The following is a 19859-nucleotide window of genomic DNA, read 5'->3' on the forward strand; positions in this document are numbered from 1 at the left end:
ATGTGGCGAGCTTAGGTCCAATGTAACAACATGTGTAATACTTTTACCATCACAAACCAAATAACTCATAGTACAATAGCTTTATTGATAATATTATAATTGATTTCCTCACTGATTTAACTAAGAAGCCAGTTAGGGGCTGATTCCACCTCCCTTATGTCAAAGGCCAAACTTACTCAAGAGTAACATTATCGTGCAAAAACACAGTATAAAATGCGCAATAAGTTCTCAATATTCAGATCACATATTAGATATATGATCGGATTAGGGACTCCCTTAATTCGCAAAAGTTTCCTGGCAGTAATGTCATTCTTACAATATTTTTAAAGAAATTTTTTAATTTTATGGGGAAGATTTTGATTTCACAGTCAATTCCATCCTTTTCAACTAGCATCAATGTATGCCATATTATTGGCTAATACATCTTAAAGTCTTCGCTGCCCAGCTCATTTCCAGCTCGACATTAGTATTTAACTAACTATGCCACATGGCAGGATATGTACGTATCCAGTAGTATCAATTCTGTTACGGAAAACACACTAATTGTAGATCTATAAGTAGAGATGAGGCATTGTAATGTAAACTAACAAGAATATAATATAGATACAGATGTAAATACTCTTTTGTTAATAATGAAGTTTTAGCTTCTTCTGTAATCTCCATGGATGTGTTTTCACTGCAACATTGATCTGAGCTGATTTGATGAAAGTAACATGGTATCAGAGCATAACCGATCATCTCTTATTCATTGATTAATCGTCTTCTTCGTTGATTAATTGTTGATCACAACTTCGATTCTCCGTTTCATCTTCAAAACAGGTGTATCTCGATCTGATTTTGATATTCTGCATATAGATGCCATACGATCTAATATGTGCTAATTTTGTGATTGTTAATTGATTTTTTTGCCTGATTTTGTTTACTGATCTCTAAAATCTCAGTATAAATTGTTTCGTATTCATGAGAATATGTATGATTCTTGCTCAATCTATGAGCGTGATTAGTCTGATTTTTCCTCGAGATTGATACTTGTCGTTCTATTGATCATTCTACTGATTTTTTATGGTACTTTATTCAAATGACTTGATTTCTCAATATTTTGTCATTGATCTATAAATCATTCCGCTAGATCATTTGTCATCTGTTTTGTTTCTGAATCAACTTGTGATTGAGTCATGGATAGTACCTCTAATCAAACACTTGAGAATAATCATGTCATTTAAACTAATCAAGATCCAGCTAGTATATACTATATTCATCCATCAGATTCTTGCACAAATCAACTTGTCTCTGTCAAATTTAACGGTGAAGGGTTCAATAATTGGAAAAGAAGCATGATGTTAACATTTTCCGTCAAAACAAGTTAGGATTTGTTAATGGACTTATAACTCCTCCTGATTCTGATTCTGTTGAGTATACGACATGGCAGAGGTGTAATGATTTGGTAATTTCTTGGATAAGGTACAATTTGGATGAAACTATTGCAAGAAGTGTTTTGTTCTTGAAAGCGGCTAGGGTAATATGAAAAGATTTGGAGGATAGATTTGGATATGCCTTTATGCCACAAATATCTTCTCTGGAACAACAATTAGCTGACCTTCATCAGGGACAACTTAGTGTTTCTGAGTTTTACACAAAACTTAAGACTATTTGGGATAGTCTTGATGATGCTTACCCACTGCCAGTTTGTAGCTGTGAGAAATGTAGTTGTAATTTGACTGGACGCATTCAGAAAATGCAACAAGATCAAAGAGTGCTTCAATTTTTAATGAAATTGAATGACAACTTTTCTGTTGTGAGAAGCAATATATTGATGATGACACCACTTTTGAATGTTACTCAGACCTACAGATTAGCTGCTCAAGAAGAAAATCATAAGGAAATTTCTAATCATGTGAATCAGGCTGATACTTCTCATGCTTTTCTTGCTGATAGAAGAAGATTTAATGATGTTTATTCTGGAGCTAAGTATCAGCAGAATCAAACTCATGCCTCCAAAAATTTTCAGAATCAAACTCAGGTCTCCAACAATTTTAAAAGATCCCAGACTCAGAATAGTTTCACTAGAAATCCAGGCAATACCTATTATTGTACTCATTACAAGATGAATGGACATAGTATTGAAAGGTGTTTTCGAATCCACGGGTTTCCACCTGGTTTCAAGAACAGACAAGAGAATACACAAGATAGAAAAGTTGCAGCATTTTCTCAAGCTATTGGAGCTGATCAAACTGATTCTCAGACCGATGATACAGCTTCTGCAATGGTCTCACCAATCACAGCTGAATAGTACAATCATCTAATTGAATTACTTGACAAACATAAGAGTTTTGGCAAAGATCTGGATAACACAACTGGTCATGCCTTGCTTGCAGGTAAGATGTGCATGATGTCTCATACATCCACAAATTGGTTCTTGGATATTGGGGCAACTGACATATCAGTCCCTATAGTGATGATTTTTTTGATCTTACATCTGTTACTGGAGCCAATTTTATCACCATACCAGATGACAGTCAAGTTCGTGTTACTCATATTGGCAAAGTGATTTTAAATGACAAAATAACATTGACAAATGTTCTTCTTGTTCCTGATTTTCACTATAGGTTGTTGTCAGTGCATAAACTTTGTGAATATATGCAATATAATATAATCTTTTCTACTAAATAATGCCATCTGTAGGACCTTTCTCAGAATCAACCACCTTTTCTTCTCGGTGAACTTCAAACTGGGCTCTATACTATCAAGCCTCAACAATATATTTTTACTAATCAATTTTTCCAGACAACTGCTGCTCATCTTAGTGTTTCAGAAGACTCAAAGCTCTGGCATCTTCGTCTTGGTCATGTCTCTTTTCCTCAACTGCAAATTCTCAAGCCCTCATGTACTGTTAAAAGTGAAGTTGAAGATTCAATCTGTCAGATATGTCCTAAGGCCAAGCAAACTAGAAGATCTTTTCCAACAAGTAGCATAAAAACTACTTCAATTTTTGAACTTTTATATATGGATGTATGGGGGCCTTACAAGGTCAAAAATCATAATAACTGTAACCAGTTTGTTATAGTAGTTGATGATTACAGTCGTTACACTAGGGTGAATTTGATAAAGTACAAATCTGATGTTGCTTCTATTCTTTCCTCACTCATCAATTATGCTGAAAAACATTTTTCTAGTAAAGTTTTAACTGTTCGTTCTGATAACGCCAAGGAATTTACTGAGGGGTTTCTTAAATCCTTTTTCCATTCCAAAGGGATAGTACATCAAATGAGTTGCAGTTACACCCCTCAACAAAACGGGGTTGTAGAGAGGAAACACAGTCACCTTCTAAAGACTGCCCGTGCTCTTCACTTTCAGTCCAATCTGCCTAATCATTATTAGGGTGAGTCTATTTTGTGTGCCACTTATTTGATAAATAGGATGCCACTTAAGAGTATTCATGATGATACATCATATTTTCGTCTTTATAACACTGCACCTTCTTTGGATAATTTACGAGTTTATGGATGTTTATGCTTTGTTTCCACCATTAAGCCTCATCGAACCAAATTTTCTCTTCGAGCCACACCATGCATTTTTCTGGGCTATCCACCTAACCAAAAAGCGTATAAGGTCTTAAACTAAGCTACTTCTGAAATCATGGTATCCCACGATATTACTTTTCACGAGCATCACTTCCTATTTCACATGATTTCTCAGAATTCACTCTCTAAACAATAATATCTATCATCCACCTTTCTTCTTGTTGTTACTAATATCATTCATCCCTCTCATTATGAAAATTTTGTACTTCCAATAACTTAACAGTCTGTAGTTACTAACACAGATGACTTTATTTTACACTCTCCTTCTAGTTCTGACAATAACACTTCATCTTTAACTGATCGTAAAAATCACCCCACCACTTCTTCTGCTACTCCACAATTACATGTTTCCATACCTCAATCGTTATCTTCTGATAACAATGCTCCTCGCTTGTCCACACGTGTAAGAAAACCACCTTCGTATCTTAATTCCTATCAATGTCATTTAGCTCCATTAAATCACACTCCTCATTGGTGCAATCTAGTGAGTTATACTGATATGCCTACATATCATAAAGCTTTTCTTGTCAAACATGAATATTTGACTGAACCTACAACTTATAATGAGGCTGTTGTTCAACCCCTATGGGTTGAAGCCATGGAAAAGGAAATTAAGGCTTTAAATGATAATCAAACGTGGGATTTAATCGACCTACCTTCTGGAAAAAAAATCCATCGGCTGTAAATGGATTTATAAAACTAAACTTCATGCAAATGAGTCTCTTAAACGCTGCAAAGCCCGTCTTGTAGCAAAAGGGTTTACTCAATAATATGGTTGTTGTGCAAGACATGCATGTACCTCAACAAGACTAAGTCAAATTGACAACCCTAAGTAAGTTGTATTGTTATCTTAGTTTGTATTTGTACTTGTAACATTTTAAAGTCTGTAAAAATGCAAAGGAGCAGACTAGAGTCTTTTTCCTTAAACAGTATCAAGCATAAGGATTCTATCTGGAAGAAGATCAAGAAGATCATGCCTCAGAAAAATTTTGAAGAAGCTTGGAGTTAAATAAATTTGTTTGGATAAAAATACCCTAAGTCAAGATCTCTATAAGTCACAGATTTAGTGTTATGGAGAAGTCATTCGAGAACTCTAAATGACTTATCGAGAAGTCAGGAAAGCTACTAGAGAACTCAGAGAGATATCGACAAGCCAATTGGAAACATGAAGTTTGGAGATATCGACAAGTTATTTCTTCACTAGAGAGCTAAGAGTTATCGACAAGTCAACATTCATTAGAGAACTCTGACTTATCGATAAGTCAAAGTCCATTAGAGAACTCAGAGATATCGATAAGTCAAAATTCACTAGAGGACTCTAAGTTATCGACAAGTCAAAGTGAAGACACGAAGCTGAGAGACCTCGACAAGCCAAAGTCTCTTATAGAGAACTCAGAGACCTCTACAAGTCAAATTCACTATGGAGTGTTAGAGATCTCGATAAGTCATTATACTTATCGAGATGTTAAGATCTCTATATGCATTACTGGAGATCTCGAGGTAAATTCTCAAAGTACAAAATACAGACCAGTTCAATATCCAAGATCCACAATCAACAAACAATCCAACCAGCTGGACTGACAAGTCTACAAAAAGCAGCTTGAAGGATGTGCAAGATCAATGGTGAAGATTAACTGATAAAGGAAGATCAAAGTAATCACATGGATGCTAAAGATATGTTAATCCAAAAATAGAAGATTCACTTTTCCTAAAATAGAAATGAAAAGTGACAGTTTACTAAAGGTTAATAGCATGTCTTATTGTACACTGTGTAAACTAGTAGTTAACTGAATTATAAAGTTAACACTGGTCCTTTGTTAATGGTAACAATTTGATAGAAAAATCTTGTAACATTCTCAAGAAGAAGCTAAGCTCTTTATCAACAAAGAGCCTAGAAATTTTGTAGCAAAACATTCTTAATTTAAATAAAAAATTAAGTGAGTTTTGAAAGATTTGTGTTCTTTATTATTGCATGTTTATATTCTGCATTAACACATTTCTCTACAAGATTTAATTTACTTTGTTCAACCATAAAGAATTCAAGAAAAGCACAAAAACACCTAAAACACATTCACCCCCTGTGTGTTATTCATTTCCTAAAATTGGTATTAATTACGAAGAAACCTTTTGCCCTGTGATCAAAATGAGTTCCGTTCATTGTCTTCTTGCATTAGCAGCTAGCAGAAAATGGCCTCTTTTTCAATTGGACGTTAACAATGCCTTTCTTCATGACGATCTCAGCGAGAAAGTTTATATGAAGGTACCTCCCGGTGTTTCCCACAAGCCTAATCAAGTGTGTCGATTACGAAATCTTTATACGGTCTAAAACAAGCATCTCGCAAGTGGTTTGAGAAATTGGTCAGTGAATTAATACTTCTTGGTTATACTCAATCCAAACATGACTATAGCATGTTTATCTAGAAATCACACACCACCATCACTGTTGTTGCCGTCTATATCGACGATATTATCATCACCGGTGATAATCTTGCAGAGATTGAGGATCTTAAGTCTCATTTACATCGAGTATTTATCGTAAAGGACTTGGGCATTCTTCACTATTTTCTGGGGATTGAGGTCGGGTATGTCACTGATGGCATTTTCATTGGTCAAAGAAAGTTTACTAAAGAACTTTTGGGTGTCTGTGATTTTGATCTCTCCTGTCCCGATGTCACCCCTCTTCCATTACACCTCAAATTATTAGCTGCTTGTGGTCCACTTTATGCTCATCCTGATCATTATCGTTCTCTCGTTGGTAAACTGAATTATCTTACAAACACCCACCCTGACTTGTTTTATGTTGTTCAAACGCTGAGTCAGTATATGCAGAACCCACGAGTACCTCATTTTGATGCTTTATATCATACTTTACGATATGTGGCTCACACCATTGGCCAGGGCATTCTTTTACGAGCTGTAGACTCTCTTACCCTTCAGGCCTTCTCTGATTCCGATTGGGCGTCTTGTATTGATTCCCGGAAATCTATTACTGGCTATATCATGCTTTTTGGGAATTCACCAGTTTCTTGGAAATCCAAGAAACAATCCACCATTTCCCGATCTTCTGCAGAGGCCGAATATAGGGCTAGGCTATGGCCTATGCCGCGTCTGAAGTGGCCTGGTTAATCCGTTTACTTGAAGAACTTGGTGTTTCGAATCTGAAACCTATCGCTCTTCGCCGTGATAATCAATCAGCCTTATAAATTGCCAAAAACCCGGTGTTCCACGAGTGAACCAAACACATAGAACTAGACTGCCACTTTACCCGGGATAAAGTCTTAGAGGGCCTTTTACAGTTGTCCTATTTGCCTACTCAATATCAATTGGCTCAAATTCTTACAAAAAATTTACCTTCTCCTCAGTTCAAAGAACTTTTGTCCAAGCTGGGAATGTCTCAGCCATCACCTCCTACTTCAACATTGCCCACCTTGAGGGGGGTATTGGCTAATACATCTTAAAGTCTCCGCTGCCCAGCTCATTTCCAGCTCGATATTAGTATTTAACTAACTATGCCACGTAGGCAGGATATGTACGTATCCAGTAGTATCAATTCTGTTACGGAAAACACACTAATTGTAGATCTATAAGTAGAGATGAGGCATTGTAATGTAAACTAACAAGAATATAATATAGATACAGATGTAAATACTCTTTTGTTAATAATGAAGTTTTAGCTTCTTCTGTAATCTCCATGGATGTGTTTTCACTGCAACATTGATCTGAGCCGATTTGATGAAAGTAACACATATTCATCCTTAAGAACTAATAGTGATAGCCAGATTCAACCGATCATTACTGGTTTGCGACCACGCCAACCTATCTCTTTCTTCACTTTGAGGTATGCGAGTTTAAAGCACTAACTGAACATCATCTTCATGAAAATTTTGCTGCACCTTATGCACGTCCCACTATTTCGTGTTTGGATAGAAGAAGCTGCACACTTACTCATTATATACATCATTCAAATGGTGATGCACAACAAAATAATCTCTCTTCACTTTTAGCCTAGGATATGAGAAAGCCGAACATTTTTGTCATCTCCCAACACCCAACAGACACCTTCATGTAGTTGATCTTTCACACCTCCCACACACCCTTCTAGACAAAACTCGAGTCAGTTCCCTTAGATGCTTGAAAAATGTTACTCTTAATAAAATAACGGGCCTTAAAAACACACAAGCAACTGAAGAGCTTGGGTTCTTAACAAAGTTTCATATCTGCTTCCCCCAACAGAACTAATTTAAACCCATGCAGACATCCGAAGCCCAGGCCTCCATTACTTTTTGGTATACACATACAGTCCCAAGCTAACCAACTTATACCTTTATTGTAGGTGTTGTTAGACTTCCAGAATTAACCATTCATCATCCTTGCAATTTCTTGGCACTAGGACTTGGGAATAAAAAAAATACGACGTACAGTACGAAAGGATTGACTAAGCCACATTTTTTATTTGAAAAGTTTTACCTCCTCTCCACATCAGTTTATTTGATCAGCCTTGATTTTTTTTTTCAAAACTCTGTTTTTAAGGGTAAAATAATTCATTAATTATAAGCACATATATAGTAATAATCTATATTTAAAGAATATTATACAAAGATCAAATTAAGATTTTCCATATCTGCTTCCCCCAACAAACTAATTTAAACCCATGCAGACATCTGAAGCCCAGGCCTCCATTACTTTCTGGTATACACATACAGTCCCAAGCTAACCAACTTATACCTTTATTGTAGGTGTTGTTAGACTTCCAGAATTAACCATTCATCATCCTTGCAATTTCTTGGCACAAGGACTTGGGAATAAAAAAAATATGACATACGGTACGAAAGGATTGACTAAGCCATATTTTTTATTAGAAAGGTTTTACCTCCTCTCCACATCAGTTTATTCGATCAACTTTGATTTTTTTTAAACTCTTTTTAAGGGTAACATAATTCATTAAATATAAGCACATATATAGTAATAATCTATATTTAAAGAATATATTACAAAGATCAAATTAAAATTTTCTTCCCTAAAACTATCATCGTCGGATAAAATTTTCATTGTGGCACCTCTCTCGCTGTTATTGCTTAAATTTACACTTTCCTAAAAAGACAATCTAATGATTTTGTGTATATGTGAGAACCGTATATACCTGATTTGTCAAAACATGTCCCATAAATTGACCATAACCACGATATCATACAAACTCTTCTTAAGGAATCATTATTATTAACGTCTTGCAGATTTAAGATCTCGGACATTAAAACACGAGCAAACTCTCACAAAGAGAGACAAACAAAGTATAATTAAACTTCGACAAGAAGAGACCGGCAAACCCATAAAGGGGTAAGTAAAATTTAATAAATGACTAAAAATATTCTCAACAAGGAGAGAGATTTACTAAATAGAATAAAAATCAAGCGAAAAATAATAAAGTGGGGCTTATCCCAACCAAAAACACTGATAATAGGCTCTAAATCGAATACAGACAAACCTCAATAAATAAATATCATCGGGATCAAAATATTTTATTCATTAATCGAAATTATTCATTTATTGAAGTCAAAGATATATTATTTTTATTATGCTGGTACTAGATAAATATTTATTTGTCGAAATTATTCATTTATCGAGTTTCTACTGTACATAATTTGGAAAAAGGAGAGAGGCTGGTGAGTGCTGAGGGGTATCAGTGTGCAAATAGGTGTTGATGCAGGTGAACAATCAAACATTCCAAATTTCTTCAATAAATCTTTAATAAACTTGGTTTGGCTGAAGAAGATTACATCACTTATTTGACTGACTTGAAATCCGAAAAAGTAACTTAATTCTCCCATTATGTGCATTTCATATTCACTCTGCATGAGTTTTGAGAATCTTTGACATAATTTTTTATTAGTAAAACAAAAAATGATATCATCCACATAAATCTGAATTAGGATCATATCACCTCCATGTTGCTTCTAGAATAGAGTCTTGTCAATTGTTCCTCTTGAGTTCATGTTTAAGCAAAAATTATGACAATGTGTCATTCCTAACTCTAGGTGCTTACTTTAATCCATAGAGACTAGAGAGCCTTGAGTAGTTGATAGACAAAATCTGGAAATTCTGGATCTTTAAAGACATGATTTGGATTTTGGGTTTTATCAAAATCACTATTTTTTTTTTTTTGAGATTTTACTATATTTCGCAAATATTTGTAAAATTACAGGCAGCAGTCAAAATCAAACTAGATATGCAATGTTTTTTACAATTTCTGAAATATACTTTAAGTCTTTTTGGTCGCATTTATTTTCATTCAAAACAGGATTGAGTTGTAAAATCGTAGTTTTCTAAAAAAAAATTAAAATATCACTTTTTAAAATAAAAACTTAAAAAAATACAAAAAATCGTATTTTTTAAAATGCCCTAAAATTTATCAGACTTGCGTTTTTCCTTATGCACATAGCCTTTTCGGTCTTTCCCGCACATTACCGCTCAATTTCAAAAATTCAAAAAGATCCCTCCCCTCTTTTTTCGAAATTCAAATTCAAATGCACGCCTCTTTCGTCGTCTCCGATCACCACCACCGCCACTTCTCCGCCCTCTCCACACCCTCCCCACACTGTTCCCAAGGCCACACCGCCTCTCTCAATCTCTCCACTCTCGAAGGCGGCTCAATTTGCCTCTTATGCCTCTCGAATCTCATATCCGCGCCTAATTCTCCTACACTTCATGTCTCTTACGCTCTCTCTCAGCTCTCTCTCGCGCTCTCGCAACCTCAATTTCTCAAGTGTTTGCTTACTTATCATCCGCATTTTTTGGTTTCTCCGCTTGTGGCGTGTTTGGCGTCGTTTGATGATGAGGCGATCGCGAAACAAGTGGTGGAGATTGTTGTGGAGATGTGTAGAGTGGGAGATGAGTCGGTGTACGGAGAGTTTGTTAATAGAGTTTCGGGTAGGGTTTCGGATGGAGCTTTGGCTTGGAGTAGACGCCAGGTGTTTATGGTAATGTTTTCGGATCAATTGCGTAATTTAAATAATTTGTTTCGAGATTATTGTGTGAATTTTACGGTGAGATTGTGTAATTGATTTCGGATGATCTAGCTTGGAGTAGACACGAGGTGTTTGTGTTTATTGTTATGGATTAATTGCGTTATTTACTCTACTTGAAGTGGAGAATTTTATATATGTTTTAATTGAAGTGATGTTGAATAATTTGTTTTGAAGAAGTTTTGAGATTATTGTGTGAATTTTATGGTGACGTTGTGTAATTGATTTCGGAGAATCTAGCTTGGAGTAGACAGAAGGTGTTTATGTACATTGTTATGGAATAATTGCGAAATCTACTCTTTTGAAATAGAAAATTCTGTTATCGTTTTTTTCAAGTTATGTTGAGTAATTTGTTTTGAAGAAGTTTCGAGATTATTATGTGAATTTTATGGTGAGATTATTATAACAACTGCGTGATTCAGACTGTTTGAAGTTATATTTATGTGTTTTTCTTAGTGATATGTTATAATTCATTTTATTCAAATAAGTTTCGAGAATGTTATATGCTTTTACCGGTGGTTTGTGGTGACATAATGTAATTGATTTCGGATGCTGTAGCTTGGAGTAGATGTGAGGTGTTTAGAGTAATGATATGGATTGATTGTGCAGTTTGAAAGGCTAGTTGAGTATTTTAAAGTGAAATTGTATTATGGATTTTGGAGATGTTTCGAGTTTGTTATATGTTTCTACTGGTAGTAAAAGTCTATGATTGACTGGTTAGTATTAGTATATGTAGAGGTGTACATTTGTAGCTATTGTCAGGTTATAAAGCACGGGAACTTACTGGATAAGTGTCCTGGTACGGTTAGTTGAACATGTTAGTTTATGCCTTTGTGGAAATGTTTCTGGATTAATTGTGTATATTTGAGGTTTCAAATGATACGTGTTTTAGGTGACTTTCTATGATGTATCACAGAGAAGTCTGGAGATTAAATGTGTTTACTGGTTATTAAATTGCTTCATTGATTGATTAGTATACATAGAGATGTTCTTTGTTGCAGTTTTGTATATCTATTTTTCGCTTTAAAACTGTGAGAAATTACTGGACAAGCATCAAAGTCCTATATGAATAAGTGTAAAAGACGAATTCATAAGGTGTTCAAATCAGTGCTGTATTGCAACAAATGATTAAGTGTACATCCTTAATCACCTGAAACTATGATTTGGATTAGCAGTGAGGCTATAATTATTGATGACTTGAATTAATTAAATGAAATGCTACGAAAAAGAACTGAGGTTAGAGCACAAACATACAGTTATGTGCTTATAGTGATAAATTTCCATAAGCAACAGCAACCGAATTAGCGCCATTTGCGTGCATCACAGCATGACATATGGATTTAGATATAGTTTAACCACATATGCATTGACATGTACGTAGCATGTTACTTGTGTTTGAAGCAGAAAAGGCCTACTGTATCTTTTAGCTCCTATCTCGGTGTTTCATCTAGTTGGTTTTTGTGGGAAAAAAGAAGAGATGATTGTGTTTTCTCACCTTAGATATTTTTCTTCCCCAGCTTCATTGCTTAGGTGTGCTCTTGGATCATCAGAAGAGCAATCCCTGCAACAACATTAAAGACAAAGAATCCCTTGCTTTAAATCTTGTGTCCGGTCTTCAGTTGCCTAGGTAACAATCTAGCTGCACAAGTCCTTTATTTTTAATATTTCTCATCATATCGAAGATTTAGTTTCCTTTTCAATACAGTGAAGAGATTCGAGGGGAGATTCTCTTTGTTCTCTACAAGATCTTAATCCTTCAGAACACGTTTAAGGATGATAATAGCACTGATGCTTTCATTACCTGTGGTCCCAAACTCTTGCGTTTATCTCTGGAAGCTCTCATGAAAACTGAGTCTGATGACGTTCGCTTGAATTGCATAGGTCTGTCAATTTCTCTTTCTCTATAGCATATATCTTTCACAAATTTATGATTATTCTTCATTTCTTCTTTCTTCCCCTCATGAAGCGGAAGCATGATTAAACAATTAAAACTGCATAATGATAGTAATCCAGCATGTAACACTGTTACATGTTTGCAAATGGCAAGTTCCTATTTTAGTTATGCTTCCAATATTATATTGTTAATTTTGTGAGGTTACATATTGGTGATCTGTGTGGCATGGTTTGAACTTTTATCACATAACCTGATATTGGGACGTGATGGTCCAAGCCTCCAAGGTAGATGGATCAAATGTATCTTCCAGAAGGCAGTGCAAGGGTATCAAAGTTTAAACTGTGGAGATGACTGTTCATTGCTTCCTTTGTGATGATATATGTGACTTAAAATTAATATGCATAATTACGATGTACCTGATTGCTTTGTTGCTTGATTAATTAGCAGTAGTTACTTCATACTGAATCTACTGATCTAGATCTTTGACCATTGTAATATTTTTTTTGTAGTCACCTTGCACATTCAATAATAATTTAATGTGTCATTGTAGCACTTCTGTCGGTGCTGGCTCAGAGAGGTTTCTTTGAGAGTGCATATGGAACTGATATCAGTAGTGGGGATATATATGAAGATGACAACTTTATGGAAACAAATCAATTAGCAGATGGGTCTGTGATGACTCGCTTATTTGCTGAAGCCATCAAAGCACCACTGCTTTCATCTGATGACCAAGTGCAAACAGCTACTTTACACCTAACATTTCTGTATTTGTCAAGGGAACACAGTTCAGAGAAAATAGTCCATGTGTTGGTGGAAGAGAATATAGCAGATTACGTGTTTGAAATTCTGAGATTATCAGGTATCATTCAGGAAACAGTAGATATTTAAACGGCTTCTAATGAGAACTACAACATTTACTAATAATTAAGAGTTTCTGCAAATATTCCTAAATTTTTGCATATTGAATCCAAACCTTTTTCCAATTGTAAATGTATTTTAGCCTGGTTGAAACAGTAAACAAGGTTTCTGTTTATCTGGTCATATGGTCAATTACTCTTATCTCTTGCTAGATCTAAGTAGCTGCTGAGAGCTTGTATCTTCATGCATAAATTTGACATTCTCAAAATTAATTGCCTAGTAATTTAGATAAATTTGTACTTTACAATGTATGATCTACTAATCCTTCTGACAACCTTCTACTATTGTAGGATGCAAAGATACACTTGTCAATACTTGCCTGCAGGTTCTTGATTTATTATCATCTGCTGAGCTAGTGTTTAAACCAAGACTTGCTATTGGTTTTACAAGTCTGCTTCCTGTTCTGCATTATGTGGCAGATGTTCCATTTCATCCTGTGCAACCTCAAACGATAAAGCTCATAATGAACTGTGTTTCAAATTGTCCTGGAATATTGTCCAACTCCCACATTGAAGAAATTAGCCTTGTTTTGGCAGGAATGCTAAAAAAGCATATAGATGGCGACACAGGAATGCTTCCTGAAACGTTTACTTTAGCTTGCTCGCTCTTGGTAGCTCTTATAAAGTCTCCATCTTGTCATGAGGCTTCAAGTTTCGCATTAACACTTCAAGATGCATCTAAGCATGCGATTTTAAATTGTTTAAGAATGTACGGAAGGCACCCCAGCCAATTTCTGCACTCCCTATATCTACTTAAAGAGGCATATGCATATGGTTGTGAGAGGAATACCAACACCAGCTACATGGAACTAAGAAATTGCATTCTAGAGGTGTGCAAAACACACCTTTTACCTTGGTTTGTTACAGCCATCAGTGACATGGAAGAAGATATGGTCTTGGGAGTGCTAGAAAGCTTCCATACGATATTGCTACAGGATATTGATACTAAACCCAAAGACTTTGCATACATTTTGCTTTCTTCCTCCTGGTTCAGCTTTTCATTTGGGTGTCTCGGCTTATTCCCTGCAGAAAGAATGAAATGGAGAGTTCATCTCATGTCCAGTTCACTGGTGGATGTGCTTCTGGGAAATGATTCTGGGAAACCCATCAGAGATGCTGCTTCTCATCTACCATCTGATCCTATAGAGATGCTATACTTACTAGGGCAGAAGAGCTCCCATAATCTAGAATCTATATCTTGTCAATCTGCGATTCTGCTGATACTTTATACCAGCTCTTTGTATGATGATAGGTAATCAAATTTTTTAATGCCAGATTTTCTTTCTCTATCAACTTTAAGTAATGCATCCTGTATGTCATTCCTTTTGGTTTCTTCTTCTTGTAGGCTTGCAGATGATAAGCTGGTGTTGGCTTCTGTTGAGCAATATATCCTACTTAACAATGGTGAGCTCTTATATGGAGCTGCTAAGTCTGCAACAATAGAAATTCTGGTAAACTTGTATGGCCTCTATAGAAGTCTTGCCAAGATGAGCTACCAAATCCCTTACAGTCCAGAAGCTGAAAGGATCTTGTTTCATCTTGCCGGTGAAAAAGATTGGGATTTGCTTTCTACAAAAATTCACTTCAAATCACTGAAATGGTTATTTCAACAAGAAAAGATGTGCAAGTTACTTTCCAACCAAATTCTCAAGTTATGCAGATGTAACAGTTCTGCTGCTAATCATATCATTCTGCATGTCAACAAAAGTCAAAGGCTGGATGTATTTACCCTTGCTGAGTTGGTAGCTTCAGAAGACAACTTTGGTGCGACACTCTTGGTATATTTACTGAGAGAACTGGTAGAAGAAGGCGGACAAGAGGATGACACCGTTTCTGTGTTGAATCTCATTGCAACAATAATCGACACACGTCCAGGTGCTTCAGACCAATTATGCCTGCATGGAATAGGGATCGCAATCGAAAATCTTTATTATCATTCAAGGAATGCCTCTTACCCAAATACTTACATGAACTTGTTGAAATTAATTTTTAGAATTTTTAGTTCAGTGCACTCTAAGTCGATCTCAGAAGACGAGTCATGGCTTGCAGTTACAATGAAGGTAAGCATTTCTGCTATTATAGCCCTTCCCCCTTTCTTTTTCTCCTGAAGATTTACTGAACCTCTAGTCTTACATCTCAGATGGTGGACTACCTGATTGCGACAGCAACTGCAGATGGGTGGAATCATGAAGGTCTCATGATTATTGGCATTCTTTGTTTAATTTTGCACCATTCTACAAATCAAGCATTGGTAGGAGTATCAAAATCCATTCTTCTGAGTTCTTCTTTGGTGCAAACAATTAACAAAACAATCCGTGAAGCCTGTTCAAAAGGACCTGCTTTATCTGATCTTGATGAAGGAACAAACGTAGGAGCGAGCTTGATATTTCTTCTTTTACTCAACTACTTCGCTTTCAAAAGGTCAGTACTTACTTTTTTTTGCTAAATAGGTCAGTGCTTAATCCCAATACCCTTTTTGAGTAACTTGTGTTGAAAATGAAATTTATTTTTCCAACAGTATGCACGCTGTGGTACCGGGGAATTTCTGTTTGCTTGATTTGTTTGATTGTGGCACTGTGAAAGAGATATATTTTATAAGCATCCCTTGCCAAGATTTGTGCAGACTGATTCATTTTGGTTCTCCTCCAGTGAAATTGGTTGCTTCATATTGCCTTTTGGAACTACTAACTAGAATTTCTGAAGAGGAGAGGATGGAACCTGGAAAATTTAACTGCAATTTAAACTACTTAAAATCAGTTATTGCTGTATTAGAAGGCATGCTACATTTCAGTGATATAAGAGTTGCCATGAACTGCTCTCTATGTTTATCAACTATTCTGGGCTGGCAAAAACAGGATATATCAGCCCAAGTCTTTGGGAGAAACAACTGGTGCAGGTTAGTCATAGAAGAACTGGTAATGTCTTTGGCAGTTCCATGTTTAGCATCAAAGTCATTGCCGATTCATCATAAGCCTGCAATTCATGTAGCAGTCGCGTTGCTCAAACTGAATAATGTTCCTCAATGGATGTCCTCAGTATTTGATGATTCTAGCATATTGGGTATTGTTAAGAACCTATCAGCAAGTAATTTGAGCCCAGAAATGGTGCTTTTATTTCGAGTGCTTCTAACCTCAGGTTACTTAAAGGCCGAGCAAGTTGCTGCCCTTAACCGTCTGTTCCAGGTGATTATTTATAAGCTAGCTCTCTGTTCAAGCATCTACTATATCAAAGTCAAAGGAATTTTCACAAGTTTATTCTATCTACAACCCGTAGCATATTACAACTCACAATTGACGAGTTATATTCATCCAAATTTCATATTATGCATCTGCAACTATGTAGTTTTCTAAATAAACTCTACAGGCTATGCAGTTTCGGAAGACTGGTTCTATGTACTAATCTATTCATGTTCATATATATTCAGGAATGCAGGAAGCGTATCTACTCGCAGAATGGTCAGGAGGACAGCAAAGAGGAGCACACGGAGAAGCTGGATATTACCTCAGATGGACTAGGAAATGCTTGTGAGTTTGTTATCAACCTCATGTCCTCTCATTCCCCTACAAGCATCAGGTCAAAAGAAGTACAAGTTAGGAACAAAGTTCTGTTAGAAGAGATAGAAATGTTTTCTAAAGATATTATGGAAGAGGATGTTTGCTAGTGACACTTTGTTTAGTAAATTTACTTGTACACAGGTACTAAAGTAAAATCTGCTGTAATATTACAACATTTATAGTCAAGGCATCAATATCGAAAGTAGTCATATATCATAACCTGTCAAAACTTGAGATCATTCTTGTGTGGTTCAGAAGAGTTATAACGGACAAATGTTTAGAGATAATGGCTGACATTTCTTGAGAGATTTTTCTTTGAGTATTTTTTGCTAGGCCTAAGGTGTATTTTAGTGTATAATATTGAGTCACATTTAAAACCATTTCACCTTGTAAAAAAACATTTCACAATTTTTCGAGATGTGTCTATTATCAATATTTAGTGCCCGTTTGGAAAATTTTAAAATAAGTAAAATGAATAAGTGATTTATAAGTGATAAGTAAATGGATGTTTATAAGTTACGGTAAGTGTTTGGATAATTTTACTTAAAAGTCGGAATTTTTTTACTTAAATGAACTAAAATAAATAATTTTTCAAATATAATTATCTTAATTTATGAATTTTAAATTTGAATAATATTTACAAACATATATTTTTAAAGCTAAAGTAAATTAACAAAAGCGAAAAATGAAAATAAGTTGAGAAAAAGTACATCGTTGCTAACATTTAACTTGTCAGCTTATAAGTTGTAAATATGACTTATAAGTTGAATCGACAAACACTCGTCGATAAGTACTTACGTGCTTATAAGTTAATAAGTAACTTAAATAGAGGATCCCAAACAGACCCTTAGTTAGCCTTTTTTTCTTGAGAATTTACCAAAAATATCACCTTTTATAAAAATATTTGTAAAAATACGGATATTAGGTTGAAACGGTTGCATATATGATTGCATATGAGGCTGGTCCGTATTTTTACAAATATTTTATGCAACTTGGGTATTTATGCAAAAATCTTTTTTTTTGTCTTTATATCTAGTTTAATTTAACATGAAAACTAATTCATAAAATACCAATTTCCTTAGTTTATTTGAAATGTTATTACTGATTTCATAAAAAAGAAATTAGAGATTTTTTTAAAAAAATAACTTATGTTCGTTTTTGTTGATTTATTTATATTTTTTTACATTTTAACTGAACTAAAATTTTTAATTTTTTAAAATACATAAAAACTCATCTGAAAAAAAATATATTTTTTTATCAATTATTTTAATTACTATCACATGTGTGCATTAACAAAGAAAATTATGGAAAAAATCACATTATTATCGAGAATCTCCCACGGGATTTTTTTTATCGTAGGTAACCCTCAGCCGACCTGCAAACCAATCAAGATAAATCGCATTTAAGCAACAATCTCTAATTTTTTTTTATCGTAGGTAACCCTAAGCCGGCCTGCAAACCAATCAAGATAAATCGTATTTAAGCGACAAGCTCTGACTCAGGATAATATAGGGTATGTTTGGTATTGTTGTTGCAGACAACAACAGCAGCTTTTTGCTGAAAAACAGTTAAAAACTGTTTAGTAAAATTTAAAAACTGCTTTTCGAAAAAGTACTTTTGGCCTAAAAGCTGCTGTTAGAGAAAGCAAGTCCCCCATGCTTTTAGAAAAAGCTGTTTTTCAGCTGTTACGGGAAGCAGATGTTATTTCACCATCAAACCTTACCAAAAGCATCATTATTTTTAATTTTTTACATCAACACATATACGTATCAAAAAAATTACCAAACAGTCATCTGATTTTTACAACAACATTTTTTTCAGCAGCACTTTTTCTAACAGCACAGCAATTTTTAACAGCAATCACAAACAGAGCCATAATTATAAATTCTCCTCCCGTGAATTCGATCATGTGACCAAGAGGATAGTTATACCCTATTTAACCAATTGAGTCGGCCCTTGCGGACAATAATCTCCCACTTGATTGGCAAAAGGTTATCGAAGTTAAGGGGGCAAGCACTCCTATTATTGAGGTTGCCGACCAATGTTGTCGAATTTTGACAACTTGTTAAAATACATATATTAGTATAAAAAATATATATCATCAATATTATTTTTAATTTAAGAGTAGTTTACAAATTTAATTTAGGAAATCATAACAACTTTCGAAGGTTACTAATTATTGAAGTGAAACATTGTTAAATTGACATGGAGTGTGTTAACATAAAAAATTAATATAAAAATTAATATTTGTGATAATTTGGTAATGTTGACAACTATTTTGACAACCCTTTATTGAAGATGTTCTAAGTTGCATGTCTCAAAAATTTTGTAAGGGGGCTTTCATTAATATTTCTTTGGTAAAATGCCCCACTCATTTTTATTTGTTTTTCTTGATTAAGTTTTCATTTTTCTTCAATAAATTTTCAATTAATTTGGGTTTTATTTATTCTCTTCTTATTATTGTAAGAATTTGATTTTGATTTTAATTTTTCTTGATGTTCATCATTTTTGAAATTACAAATTTATGGGATTTCATGATATTGATTATGATTCACTGTAGTCAAGTGCTCAAAATAATAATTGGTGAATTACAGACATGTCTAATCATTATATGATCACTTGCTTAAATCAAATTATAGAATTATGTGGACAAGTCTCTTTAAAAAATCGTTTGATTATCTACGTTTGATTGTCTAGGTAAAAAAGAAATAATTCAACAATGATATAATTATTTGTTTATTCAATTTCGATTATAAGTATAGATGTCACATAATTTTTTTTTTATTAAATTATTTTTTTTTTTTTAAAAAAGAAAACCATTTTCTCGAAAAAAATTAAAAAATAAGATCTCTAAAATAAAAACTAAAAAGGTCATAAAACGACGTCGTAGGGAG

At 34.6% G+C, this 19859-nt stretch overlaps 1 protein-coding gene and 1 long non-coding RNA gene across 2 annotated transcripts; both read left to right on the forward strand.

Annotated features, from left to right (window-relative positions):
• Positions 1-270: 270 nt before the first annotated feature.
• Positions 271-3130, forward strand: LOC141677478 (uncharacterized). The gene is made up of 2 exons (XR_012557427.1): positions 271-2266; positions 2376-3130. It is a non-coding gene; the product is annotated as an uncharacterized LOC141677478 (long non-coding RNA).
• Positions 3131-10033: 6903 nt separating this feature from the next.
• LOC141680991 (protein PUTATIVE RECOMBINATION INITIATION DEFECT 1) lies at positions 10034-17151 on the forward strand. Its single transcript, XM_074487058.1, has 9 exons — positions 10034-10555; positions 12118-12227; positions 12306-12481; positions 13045-13353; positions 13703-14663; positions 14757-15471; positions 15552-15832; positions 15930-16593; positions 16836-17151. The coding sequence occupies exons 1-9, from the start codon at positions 10103-10105 to the stop codon at positions 17070-17072; spliced, it is 3906 nt and encodes a 1301-aa protein (XP_074343159.1). The 5' UTR covers positions 10034-10102; the 3' UTR covers positions 17073-17151.
• The last annotated feature ends 2708 nt before the right edge of the window (positions 17152-19859 follow it).

The sequence above is a fragment of the Apium graveolens genome, chromosome 8 (assembly GCF_009905375.1).
Source record: "Apium graveolens cultivar Ventura chromosome 8, ASM990537v1, whole genome shotgun sequence".
In the NCBI taxonomy this organism is placed as follows: domain Eukaryota; kingdom Viridiplantae; phylum Streptophyta; class Magnoliopsida; order Apiales; family Apiaceae; genus Apium; species Apium graveolens.